This window comes from Panicum virgatum, chromosome 4K, assembly GCF_016808335.1.
Source record: "Panicum virgatum strain AP13 chromosome 4K, P.virgatum_v5, whole genome shotgun sequence".
Lineage (NCBI taxonomy): Eukaryota > Viridiplantae > Streptophyta > Magnoliopsida > Poales > Poaceae > Panicum > Panicum virgatum.
Window position 1 is genome coordinate 36,947,597 of NC_053139.1, and position 12,140 is coordinate 36,959,736.

The window sequence follows — 12,140 nt, forward strand, 5'->3', positions numbered from 1 at the left end:
AAGTCTGCTGGAGCGTGCTCAACGGCGACTTCCTGCTGCTCTCCTGCTCGTGGCTCCTGGACCGGCTCAGCAACTAGCTCGTGGACAGCTTCGTTCGTGGCATCTACACGAATAAAATATGACACGCAACTGATTAGAACACAGTGCAATGCATGAGCACCTAATGCGATAAAAGGGTTAACTCAAATTAGCCTGAAGTGTTTCCTTCCAAAAACAACTACTAACAACCTTTCTATAAAGAAAAGAGCATGGCTAGGGGCAAACTATAAGCAAAACCCTAACTTGCATACATGATCTAGCAACATAATTATTCAGCGTATCGCGAAAACAGTAAAGCATGCCACTCAAATTTTTTTCCAACATTGAACGATCGAGAGCATTTATCTTAACCCTAGAAAAGCAATTAAACAACAAATAGATCCACACACTTGCACATAGAACATGCACCTGAAACTTTTTCAGTGAACTATACATGCAAGAACTAAGCAACTGCAAATTTTTCATAATTTTTAGAGCAATAGAAAAAATGGTAATAAATAAACTAGGTTTAACGCAAACCGAAATCTCAACAGAGCAAAAGTGACAATTGACCTTCACAGCTATTTTTCCTCTGAAGATTATGATTTTGAAACCTAACAAAATTGGGTTTGCAATTTTTGGATTTTTCTACAAATTTCTACACTTTTTGGAAGGTTTCAGCCATTTAAATGAAAGGAAAACAAAATTGGAAGCATTAAAGGGGGAAGAGACTGACAGCCGGGCCCCACATGGCAGTGGGCGCCGGCCCAGCCCCAGCTCTCCCCCTTCCTCTGCTCTGTCCCGCGCGGGCCAGCGCGCGGCCAAAGGCTCGCGGCGGCTGAGCAGCGGCCGAGCGGCGCGCTCCCGCCGGCGGAGCCCGGCCGGCGGCGCGACGCGGCCTAGCCGCGGCCAGGGCGGGGCGATGGGGCAGGGGCACGCGCGTAGGGCGGCGCAGGGCGACCCGCGGCGGCCCGCGGCGGCGCCGAGGTAGGTCGGGCGGCGGCGGCGGCGTTCTGGCCAGGCCAGGGCCGGCCAGCGGCGGGGACGGGCGGCTTGAGCTCCGGGGAGGCTAGGCAGCCCTCGGGCGCGTGGCAGTGGCGAGGGGCGGCGCCCAGGGAGGTCCAGCGGCGTGCGCGCGGAGGCGGCGGCGCGTTCCGCGGCGGCGATTCGGCGGCGGCGGCCGCGGATTTGGGTGGGGAAAAGGTTGAAGAGCACGAGCAGGCCGCAGGGAAACTCACCGGGGATCAATTTGGGGCGGAGGATGGCCGGAAGGTGGTCGTCGACGAGAGGGGCGAAGCTCGGAGCGGAGCTTCAATGGTGGACGGCGGTCTGGTGCACCATTTCGGCCGGGTAGGGGCTCGGCCGCGCTCGTGGGTGGTCGGAGTGGGTGGACGGCGAGGCTGCGCAGCTCGGGGTGCGACGAATCGAGGCGGGGCGGCGAGCCGTGGCCGGCGCGACGAATGGCGGCGACTCTGCTCGGTTCTGCCCGCTTGAGCTCGACCTAGCTCCGAGGAAGGAGAATGGGGAACGGAACGGGAAGCTTCGAGGCATCCACGAGGATAAGAGCGCCGACGCCGAGGTCGGGCGCGATTGCCGACGCGTGGACGCGCTCGCCGGCGACCACGGCGGCGGTATGGGCGTCGGGGCACAGTGTCGAGCACAGGAGAGGCACTGTTTGCTCATTTAAATGATTTTAGCCCGAGTTTGACCAGTTTAAACTCAAATTTTCATATAAAAACTTGAAATTTGGCCAAAATAGAAGTTGTAGAGGATTAAAAGATCTACAACTTTCGTTTTGGGCGGAAGTTGATTTGGAGCTCAGATCAAGGACAAAAATGAGATCGAACACGGCTAAATAGATGTTTACTAAGCAAACGCGATTAGCGTTAACGACGAATTTGAGTCCACGATTAGCGAGTTAACTCATGATTAGCGAGACGATTAACACAGGGGTGTTACACCGCGCGTGGAGTTTTGGCGGTTTTCTCAAAACCGGCCATCTACCCGGGTTTCACGGACCTTCCAAACCGTGGACTAGATCTTCATCAAGATGGCGGCATCGTGCAGAAGACTTCGTTCCGAAGAAAGAACCTCAGCCGTCAGATGGAATCGTGTACAGGGGATGCTGCAGACCAACCGGTCTGACCGGTCCCTGGCACCGGTCTGACCGGTCTAACCAACCGGTCTGACCGGTCCATGGAACCGGACTGACCGGTCTCCGCGGGTATAAATATCTCTTCACTTGTATTAGGTTAGTGCGGCTTTTGTAACTCGTCCGTGGATTGCTTGTTTCTCCAGGCCGCCGCCCCTGTGTCTCTCTCCCCCCGTTCTTCTCTTTAGAATAGGATTTGCTTATGGATTTGTGAGACTTTGTATTGGATTTGATTAGGAAAGGAGGCCCCATCCTCCTTGTGCCCTCTGGGCTTTTGAATCAATCCAATCCCGTCCCTCTTGTGCTCTTTTGTGATGGATTTTCATTTCGTTTTTGGTGCACATGATCGTGACGGTTCGTAGAGCTCTTTGTGGTGATTCCCGTACCCCTAGCCTCGTCCCAAATTCTTTGGAATCACGAGTTCTCACGAATTGAAGTTTTTGAGTTCTTGAGAAAACCCCAATCCTTCTTGATTTTCCCTTAAATTCTCAAGATTCTTTGATCTTTTGGGAAAGATCTCTTGGGGATATATTCGCAGGTTAGTTGCGGAGGTATTCTCCAAGTTTCACTGGATTTGGACTTCGTTTGCTCGAGATTTGCCATTTGGAGCTTTGTTTGCGATCTGTCTGGGTGCAACCGGTCTGACCGTTCTCTGAAACCGATCTGACCGTTCTAGGTTTTGGAACTCCAGCCCGACCGGTCTGACCGGTCCGAGTCTGCCAGGTTTGCAGATTTTCTCGTTCGCTTCTGCGTTTTCTCTCGCACGTTCTAGGGATGTTTTGTGTTGGTTTAGCTCTTCCACAGCTATTCTAAACTTCACCTAGAACTCTTGAGGGCTTGTGGTGATTTTGGGATATAGACCGACGGTTTGAATTTCGGAAGAAATTTTGATCGGCTCCCATTCACCCCCTCTGGTCGCCAGTTTCGGTCCCTCAGTTACTAAAAACTTCTTAAACCTTACAATAGAGGAAAATATGAGATTGGTCGCCATATTTTGGCACTAAACCAAATAAATACCTAAATTTCTTATCCATAATTTGGTAATGTCTACAATTTGGCTTGTTCAACCAAATGAATACCTAAATTTCTTATCCACAATTTTGACAATATCTGCAATTTAACTTGCCATGATTTTAATTTGGCGAAAGTTGATATTAAACCAATCAAGCTCCTAGATTTGGTCTTGATTGGTTTGCTCAGCATCACCGATGCAAGTTTGTCTCGATTGGTTTCCTGCACACCACGGGTTTATATCATGCCAGCAGCATGTAACAGCGCCTGCTCAGCCTACTATACATTCGGGTTCGGGGTTGCGAAAAGATCTACCATCAATGCCAGGCCCGTTGATGGCCAGGAGCGAGGTAGGCACCCGCTTCGAGGCCCGTTGATTGTCGATCAGCACTTCCGCCGCCCTCGCTGCCAATGAGGAGGCCCTGCCTTGACGCAGCCTATGCAACCATGGGGGTACCCGGCGATCTATTAATCTCTAATCTCAGCATTTCATGAACTAACTGACACAACTTGCAAGTGCAGCAGCAGTCAACAACATTTCACACTTCAAGAGACCTAGCGTAAATACGTGAGGTATTGAGGTGAGTTTAATAATATGATTCGAGCTGAATTTTAACCACACCTAGCCCAAAACAACACATCTAGTTTTCGTACATATGCATGTGTTATTCAAATTAGTTCGAAGTCTAATTCTTTGATTACTTGAGTTATATAATTGTGCGGAAGTATAACTTAGTTGTATTAAGGATGTGGTATTTTAGTATTTTAAAATCTCGCATTCAGTTTCGCCCTGGCCCGAAATTCCTTGAAGACGGCATTGATCGATGCACTGCGTACGCGCTGCAATAAAAAAACTGTCGGCGCATGTACGAGCCAGGCAACCACATGAGCCGAGCCACAGAGAACCGCCGTGGACTGTGGACAGGACATGCTCTGCCAGTACGAGCCAGGCTGGGCACGTCCCAGTCCCACGGTGGTCGGTGGCAGCAGCATGGGCCCCACCTGGCGGCGCCTCCGCGCCGTTTGCACTGCGAGTGACCTCAGCACAAAAGGACCAGATCGACACCCGGGGCCGCCGCATGGCTGTTGCAGTCAGCAGCAGCTCTCGTCTTTAAATCACAGCACACGAGGCCCCCCCGGCCCTCGTCCTCTTCTCGTCGTCGCAGCGAGCGCCCCCCAGTCCCCAGAGCAACCGAGTAGAGCGCGGCGGGCGATGGGGAGCGAGGTGAACGGCGGCGGCGGCGCGGACCGGCCGGCGGCGGATGTGGAGGCGGAGAAGAAGAGTGGGGCGCCGCCGTTCGAGGTGCCGGAGGTCAGGTTCACCAAGCTCTTCATCAACGGCTGCTTCGTCGACGCCGTCTCGGGTACCTACCTCTACCTGTCCAATAATACCCATCTCGCTTCATGGCTTCCGTTGTGCTTGTGCGGCCGGTCTAGTCTCGACTCTCGAGAGAGTAGCTTCTTCAGTTCTTCTCTATATTATTCAAAAAAATAAAAGAAGTTCTTCTCTACAAAATGGAGACCGATCCTCAGTTCTTCGGGTTCTGTGTGTGGAAATATCCAACGGCTATGCCAGTCGGTTACCACTCCCCAGGCCAGCCAGCGAGAGCTGTTAAGACGTCTCTAGCCAGCTAGCTAGCTAGCGAATTATTAGCATGATAGCTATTTCCTCCACCCTAAAATAAATACAATTTTAGAAAATTTTAAACACATTACTTATCGAAAAATGATTTTATTACCCATAATTACTTCTAACAATGATGATTGAAAACCGTGTTAGTGAATGCACATGTGTTGGAATTTAGAAAAATAATATATACTAAATTTTTGATTTTTTCTATAGGTTTTTCTGCATAATATTTTAGGTACTTGGTGTTGCTTTATAATCAGATGGATTTCATTACAAACAAAAACAACACATATTTAGGACAAATTTTGAACTGGATGTTAAAAGTACGCTTATTTAGGACGGAGGGAGGGAGGGAGTAACTAGCCAGCGACACGCACGAGGTTACGAGGTCGCGCTCAGCGGCACGTTGTCTCACGCGGCGCGATTCGTTGCTCGGGGACACGGCACACGTTTTGGCCGGCGGCCAGAGCTAACCGTCCATCACGTCGATTCAGATTGGTTGGTAGTTGGTACGCCGTGCGCAGCTCCGCATTTGGTTGGTACTCTGGGCGCGGGATCCAGGGATCTGCCGCGCTAAAAAAAGATGGCAAGAGACATGCAGGGGCCATGGGGAGGGGCAACTGTGTGTGGGGGGGGGGGTGCCGGGAGGATCCTCTGCGTCGGTCCCGTGTCCGGTGCGGGCACCTGTGGCGTCCGTGATCTCGGGCCATATGACCGTGTGCAAGCGCGATACCGAATCCGCACGGTTTTTTTTTTTTGAGATTATTCGGCCGTCATATGCTCTGTTCGCTGTGCTGTGGCTCATGCTGATTTGTTGTAAGAGAAAAGTACTGCTGGCTGGATGTTGACTTCCGACTACTAGCTGGTGCTGGTTTGATGTGAAAAAAAAATACTGTTGACTGGATGCAACGAACAGAGTGGTAGTCGCTCGCACTCCCTCTAGAAGCGCTATCGGAGTGGTCCTTCTAGAAGCGATGCTACGGCGGTCTCTGTTCGTCTGCAAGCTCCAGAACCAGGGTGGCCGGCTTGGCCCGCAGCACGGCACAAAAACAGAGCAAAGTGACAGCTAGAACCAGGGTTAACCAAACCGGTGGGAACCGGTCCGGTCCAGTTTCGGTTTGGGCCGGTACCAAATTGATCCAAATTTAAAATTCAAATTTGAATTCAAAAAATGAAAAATTTCCAAAAAAACCTAAAAATACTTCAAGGTGCGACGAATCTAATGGTGTCAAATTTTCTCAAAAATTCGTCCATTTAGTATAGTTTACGAGCATATGAAGTTAAATCAAAAAAGAAAAATAAAAAAATGGGTCAGCCCATTAAAGCCCACCGCATATGGCGACCGGTAAACCGGTCAAACCGGGAAACCACTTTTAAACTGTCGGATTTTTTGATTAAAACACCGGTAACCGGTCAGACCGGACCGGTAAACCAGTCAGACCAGACCGGTAAACCGGTTGGTATACCGGAACCGGTTACACATGTGCTTTTGAATTTGGATTTGAATTCAACCAATTTCTACCGGTTTCCGGTCAAACCAGTCCGGTAAACCACTATCGGAGATTGGCGGTTTGACCGGACCGGCCGGTTTTGTAAACCCTCGCCAGAACACGATCGCATGGGCGCATGGGCTCAGACATGGGCGGAGCCACTCTTAAACTGATCCTTTTTTTTTCGAAAGGAGGGAATATATTAAACCATAAGAGAACAGTACACCCCAACCTTTTACAGAAAAGACCCTGGCAAAACTGCAAATTACACACGCAACCCCAGCTTCCAGGCCTTCTCGCCGTCTTCTCCAACCCGGCAACCGTAGGCCGCCGGAGCTAGCTGAACTCCACCTTCCGTCCCGATTGAGGCCTCCAAGCATGGAAATACCGCAAGAGCCAACGCCCAGACATCTAGACGCATATGATCCACTGAACGACCATCGGCAACCCCAACACCGAGACACAGAAGAGGAGAAAGATTCCGCCGCCGCCGGAGAAACCCCGCCGATGGAAGAAACAGTCCAGAGCTGCCGACGCCACCGGCAACCCAGACAAGCAACCAAAATTTTGGAGATGCAGAAACCTCCCCACCTTTCGCAAAAGAGGAAGAGGTAAACGAACCTCCCAGATGAGCCCCCGGAACTCACGCCATAGACGACGCCATCACCGGATCCCGTCTGGAGGAGAAGGAGCAGCCATGGAAGCAACGTCGTCATCGTCACCGCGCTGACGAACGCCGACCTCGCCTCCATCCGCAAAACCTAGACTAATACACTAGATACTACTAGCCTATAAACAGATTGGCCGGAGCCAACCACAGATCCGAACCCGCCGGCTTGAATCCCCTCCCCACCCGGCGTCAGAGACGACACCGGAGGGGAGGAATCGAAGCCGGCGGGCCGGAAACCGCGTCCGCCTGTTTTCCGCCTCTGGAGAACTGTAGCAGGAAAGGGAACGACACTAGAGAGAGATCACCTTCTTAAACTGATCCTGGTGCATGGCTCAAAGAGGTTGGCATGATTTTCCATGATTATGCTGTGAATATAAGCTTAGTTGTTGGCAAAAAAAAAATATTCTGATGCACCGGCACCAGAGAGGCTCAACGTGGCGTCGCCACTGGTTCAGATGCGGCTGTGGCCAACAACTACGCACGTCCATGGTCTTCTGGCAAAGGAGACTTGTCGACCATAAACTTACTCCCTCCGATCAAGAATATAAGCACTTCTAGCTATATATAAAGTTCGTAGCATCTTTTATATGAGAATATATCATGTGTAAACCAATTTTTCGTACAAATCTTGCAAATTTTAATTTGGGCCACCGGATCAACATCCAAAAGGCATGGGAGATTGGATAATTTTACAATTAACCGTCCGCCCTTAGATTGAGTGATCACACTTTGCAAATCCCCCTTCCACCTCCTGCGCCCCTCCCCTTGAATGTTGATCCGATGGTTCGGATTTAAGTTTGCATAGTTTGCATGGAGAGATTGGTTTGCACCTAAATAAATGCTTATCCAGATACATTAGAGATGCTATGAATCTGGACATCTAGAAGCATAAGTAGAAAAGCTTATATTGTGGGACCGATGGAGTAGACAAGAATCGGCAGAAATTTAATTGTGAGTACGACCCATCAGTAAATACATCCTTATTAGTTATTACTCTTGCTCATTTTCTGGCCAAGTCGTACAATAATTTGGTTGACGGAAACAAAATTGTCTACTAGCCCGAAACAAAATTGTCTAGTAGCCACACGTTTCTGTTTGCTGCGCGCACCAAACTGTTGGTACATTACAACAACAAAAAAGTCTCTTTCGCAAAAAAAAAAAGTCTCAGTTCGCTTTACCGAACATCAACGCGACATCGTCATGCTGCAAGTTTCTTCTCCTCCAGGCCGGACGTTCCAGACCAGGGATCCGCGATCGGGGGACGTCATCGCTAGCGTCGCCGAAGGTGACAGGGAGGACGTCGACTTGGCCGTGAAGGCGGCGAGGGACGCCTTCGACCATGGCGAATGGCCTCGCATGTCCGGATCTGTAAGCTTCCTGAACTCAATCCGCGACGCTCTCGCCATCGCTGCTCGCGTATGCAGATCGAACGCTCTGCAAGTCGGGATGGGTGAAAAAAAAATTGTTTCCGAAATGTGGCAGGAGCGCGGCCGGATCATGACGAGGTTCGCCGAGCTGGTGGAGCGGCACGCGGACGAGCTGGCGGCGCTGGAGAGCCTGGACGGCGGCAAGCTCCCGGCCGTGACCAAGGCGGTGGACATCGGCAACGCCGCCGGCAGCCTGCGCTACTTCGCCGGCGCGGCCGACAAGATCCACGGCGAGACGCTCAAGATGCGGGGCCAGTTCCAGGGCTGCACCCTGCGCGAGCCGCTCGGCGTCGCGGGGCTCATCATCCCCTGGAACTTCCCCACCACCATGTTCACCATCAAGGTGGCCCCCGCGCTGGCCGCCGGCTGCACCGTGGTCGTCAAGCCCGCCGAGCAGACGCCCCTCAGCGCCCTCTTCCTCGCCGACCTGGCCAAGCAGGTAGGTCGCCGGCTGTAATTGTTTCCGGCCACCGTGCATTTTCATTCTTGTCACTTGCGGCGGCGTCGGCGGCGTTCCTGATGAACGATTCGAGGTGTGTTTGCAGGCGGGGATCCCAGACGGGGTGATCAATGTCGTGCCAGGCTTCGGCCCAACGGCAGGAGCTGCGATCGCGTCCCACATGGACGTTGACACGGTACTTGGACTGGCATTATCAGCTGCGAGCAATCTGCTGGTTCCTGCAGCTGAAACACAGCTTAAAAAAATTTCTGATGGCGCTCCTATGCGCGCGTGTTCCAGGTCAGTTTCACCGGGTCGACGGAGGTGGGACGCCTCATAATGGAGGCCTCGGCGAGGAGCAACCTGAAGCCGGTGTCCCTGGAGCTGGGCGGCAAGTCCCCGCTCATCATCTTCGACGACGCCGACCTCGACATGGCCGTCGAGCTCGCCATCAGCGCAAACTTCTTCAACAAGGTGAACATCTATCCACGAAATTTCAGTTCCAGTGAGCTTGAGCAACTGATGGGCCGACGCGCTGTTGTGGGAGCTGGCAGGGAGAAGCCTGCGTCGCCGCGAGCCGCGTCTACGTGCAGGAGAGCGTCTACGACCGGTTTGAGAAGAAGCTGGCGGAGAGGATGAGGAGCTGGGTGGTGGGAGACCCTCTGAACGATCCTCGTGCCGACCAGGGCCCTCAGGTTAGCGAAGAACACCTCTAGTGCGTGACAGCACGCATCATCATCTACCATAACTCATTAGCCAACCACCAGTTTCAGCTACTTTCCCGTCATTTAATTTAATTTATGGGGTGGTTTTTAAGCAAGAACTGAAACCAGCTAATTTATGAGTGCAGGTGGACAAGGCTCAGTACGAGAGGGTGCTGAGCTACATTGAGCATGGCAAGAGAGAGGGCGCCACCCTTCTGACAGGAGGAAGACCCTGTGGCCAGAAAGGCTACTACATCCAGCCGGCAGTTTTCACCAACGTCAAGGTGGGGAAAAAATTCCAACAATTACACATCAGCAATCACACCAATGGCATCTTTCGATCCCCATCTGACATTGGAGGCGTCAACTGATTTTTTTCCCCCCGCAGGAGGACATGGTCATAGCAAAAGAGGAGATCTTCGGACCCGTCATGTGCCTGATGAAGTTCAAGTACGTAATAATCCGAGCCTAACACCAAAAAAGTTGCATTTATAACTCAAAAAAAGTTGCATTATTCGTCGTGATGGCAAGAAACTAAACCCTGACCTGGTCACGGTGCATTTTGTGTGTTTACTGGATTTGCGAAGGACGGTGGAGGAGGCGATCGCGAGGGCGAACGCGACCCGGTACGGGCTGGGCGCGGGGGTGGTGACGCGGGACATGGAGGTGGCGAGCCGGGTGGTGCGGTCGGTGCGCGCCGGGCTGGTGTGGGTGAACTGCTACTTCGCCCTCTCCAACGACTGCCCCTTCGGCGGGCGCGGGATGAGCGGCTTCGGCGGGGACGAGGGCATGCAGGCGCTCGACAAGTACCTCGCCGTCAAGTGCGTCGTCGCCCCGCTCCGCGGCTCGCCGTGGATGTGATTCCGATCGCCGGGCCGCGTCGTGCGGTGCAACGCCGCGCCGCCGGCTGTTAAGAAGTACGAGTCCTGGTAGGGTTGAAGAAGAAGAATAAAGTGATGGGAAAAAAAAACTGAGATCTGTATATGTTGGTACCAATTGGTGCGTTCTGCGTTCATGTACAGGGATTCTTCTTCTTTCTCGTTTTAGGCCTCCATTCGGAACAGGGGATTTATTTCCGTTAAAAAATGTTTATGCTCCCAGCCGATCTCGAAATGCTCCAGCCCGATCCTAATTCCCAACTCAGGTCTTCCATGAGTGCCCGTCGTCAGTGCCTCAGTGGAGTGTGCACATCTTGGATTTGCCATGTTTTGCAATCGAACTGAGGCGGCTGCTGAGCCGGACGACCACCTTCAGCAGTTGATCTCGCCTGCTGCTCGAACAGCAGGCACTCAGCCGCGCCACGCCCTGCTCACCACCCTCCAGCTTAATTTTACGCGATTACAACAACATAGCAACAGCAATAGCAATGACAACTTGATTGCAGTGGCTGAACACTTCACCACTCCAACTATGCTCTGCGAGATGGGAAACAACAGAGGAAGCAGAATAGTTCATCAGATTTCCGGTATAGCACCCAATAAATTTCTAGAAATCACTTGCGAATGCATTACTACTGATTTACATCCCCAAAACCTTCCAAGAGATCACCACAAACACAAGAAAATTTCTGGAAATCACTAGCGCACGCGTTACTACTGATTGCATCCCCCCAAGTCTTCCAAGCCGATCACAACACGAACAAACTACACGTCCGATTCGCCGCCGATTCGCACCCTCCACGAGCCGAAAGAGGTTAATCCATCGATGGTTCCGGTCTGCACAGGGCCACCGCATCGATCACTTGCCGCCGCCGGCCGCCAGGGGCGCTCCGACGCCCCTGCCGCGGAGCTTGACCTCGAGCGCGCGCTCCATCTTGGCGAGCACGGCCTGCGCGGGCGCCGCCCTGCCGCTCTCGTACTCCTGCACCACCTGCGCGCGCTCGCTGATGCGCTTGGCCAGCTCCGCCTGGCTCCACCCCTTGGCCGCGCGCGCCCTCTGGATCGCCGCGCGCACCTCCGCGGCCACCCGCTCCACCGCCGCGGGCTCCGTCGTCTCGTCCAGCTTCCGCGCGGGCGCCGCCGGCGCCGCGGCGTGCCTGTTCGTGCCCGCCGCCGCCTTCCGCACCGTCTCCACGGCCGCGCCCGAGCGCAGCGCCTGGTTCACCGCCTTCGCCGACTTGAGGTCCGCCGCCTTCGGCTTCGTCCGCCGCAGCACCACCGGCTCCCAGTCCTGGGTGATGTTGCCGCTCAGCCTACCCGTCGGCATCGCTGCTTCGCTCCCTCTTCTCTCTCTTCCTCTGTCTCTCTCTAGTGCTCACGATGTCGAACACGGAGGATGATGAGGTGAACGGGGACGCGAGAGGAATATATATAGAGGTGTAGAGGTTGGCAATGGCGGTCGGGAAGGTTCCTGAAACAGGGGGAACCCATGCCGTGTGTTCTGGAAGGTTCAGGGAGAGAGCTTGGTTGCATCTGAACCGTTGATCTGAGCAGGATAGCGGACCAGACGGCTGTGGATAGGTTACAGAGACTTGGCTGCCACGGAAAGCGGGAAGTCTTTTCTCGTCAAAAAATTGGCGCCCACGGAATGTCCCAGCGCAGTTTCAGAAAAAAAAAAAAGAAAGTCCCGGCCCAGCCAAGAATATTCCATTTTTTGGGCC

At 53.0% G+C, this 12,140-nt stretch overlaps 2 protein-coding genes across 2 annotated transcripts; one reads left to right on the forward strand and one right to left on the reverse strand.

Annotated features, from left to right (window-relative positions):
* The first annotated feature begins 4,276 nt into the window (after positions 1-4,276).
* LOC120703798 (aldehyde dehydrogenase family 2 member C4-like) lies at positions 4,277-10,641 on the forward strand. Its single transcript, XM_039987966.1, has 9 exons — positions 4,277-4,545; positions 8,197-8,339; positions 8,454-8,837; positions 8,944-9,033; positions 9,138-9,311; positions 9,392-9,532; positions 9,688-9,825; positions 9,930-9,991; positions 10,129-10,641. Exons 1-9 carry the CDS (start codon positions 4,395-4,397, stop codon positions 10,400-10,402), a joined length of 1,557 nt encoding a protein of 518 aa, XP_039843900.1. The 5' UTR covers positions 4,277-4,394; the 3' UTR covers positions 10,403-10,641.
* A 331-nt stretch (positions 10,642-10,972) lies between these two features.
* Positions 10,973-11,822, reverse strand: LOC120703799 (multiprotein-bridging factor 1c-like). Its single transcript, XM_039987967.1, has one exon. It carries the CDS (start codon positions 11,744-11,746, stop codon positions 11,279-11,281), a length of 468 nt encoding a protein of 155 aa, XP_039843901.1. The 5' UTR covers positions 11,747-11,822; the 3' UTR covers positions 10,973-11,278.
* Between the last annotated feature and the right edge of the window lie 318 nt (positions 11,823-12,140).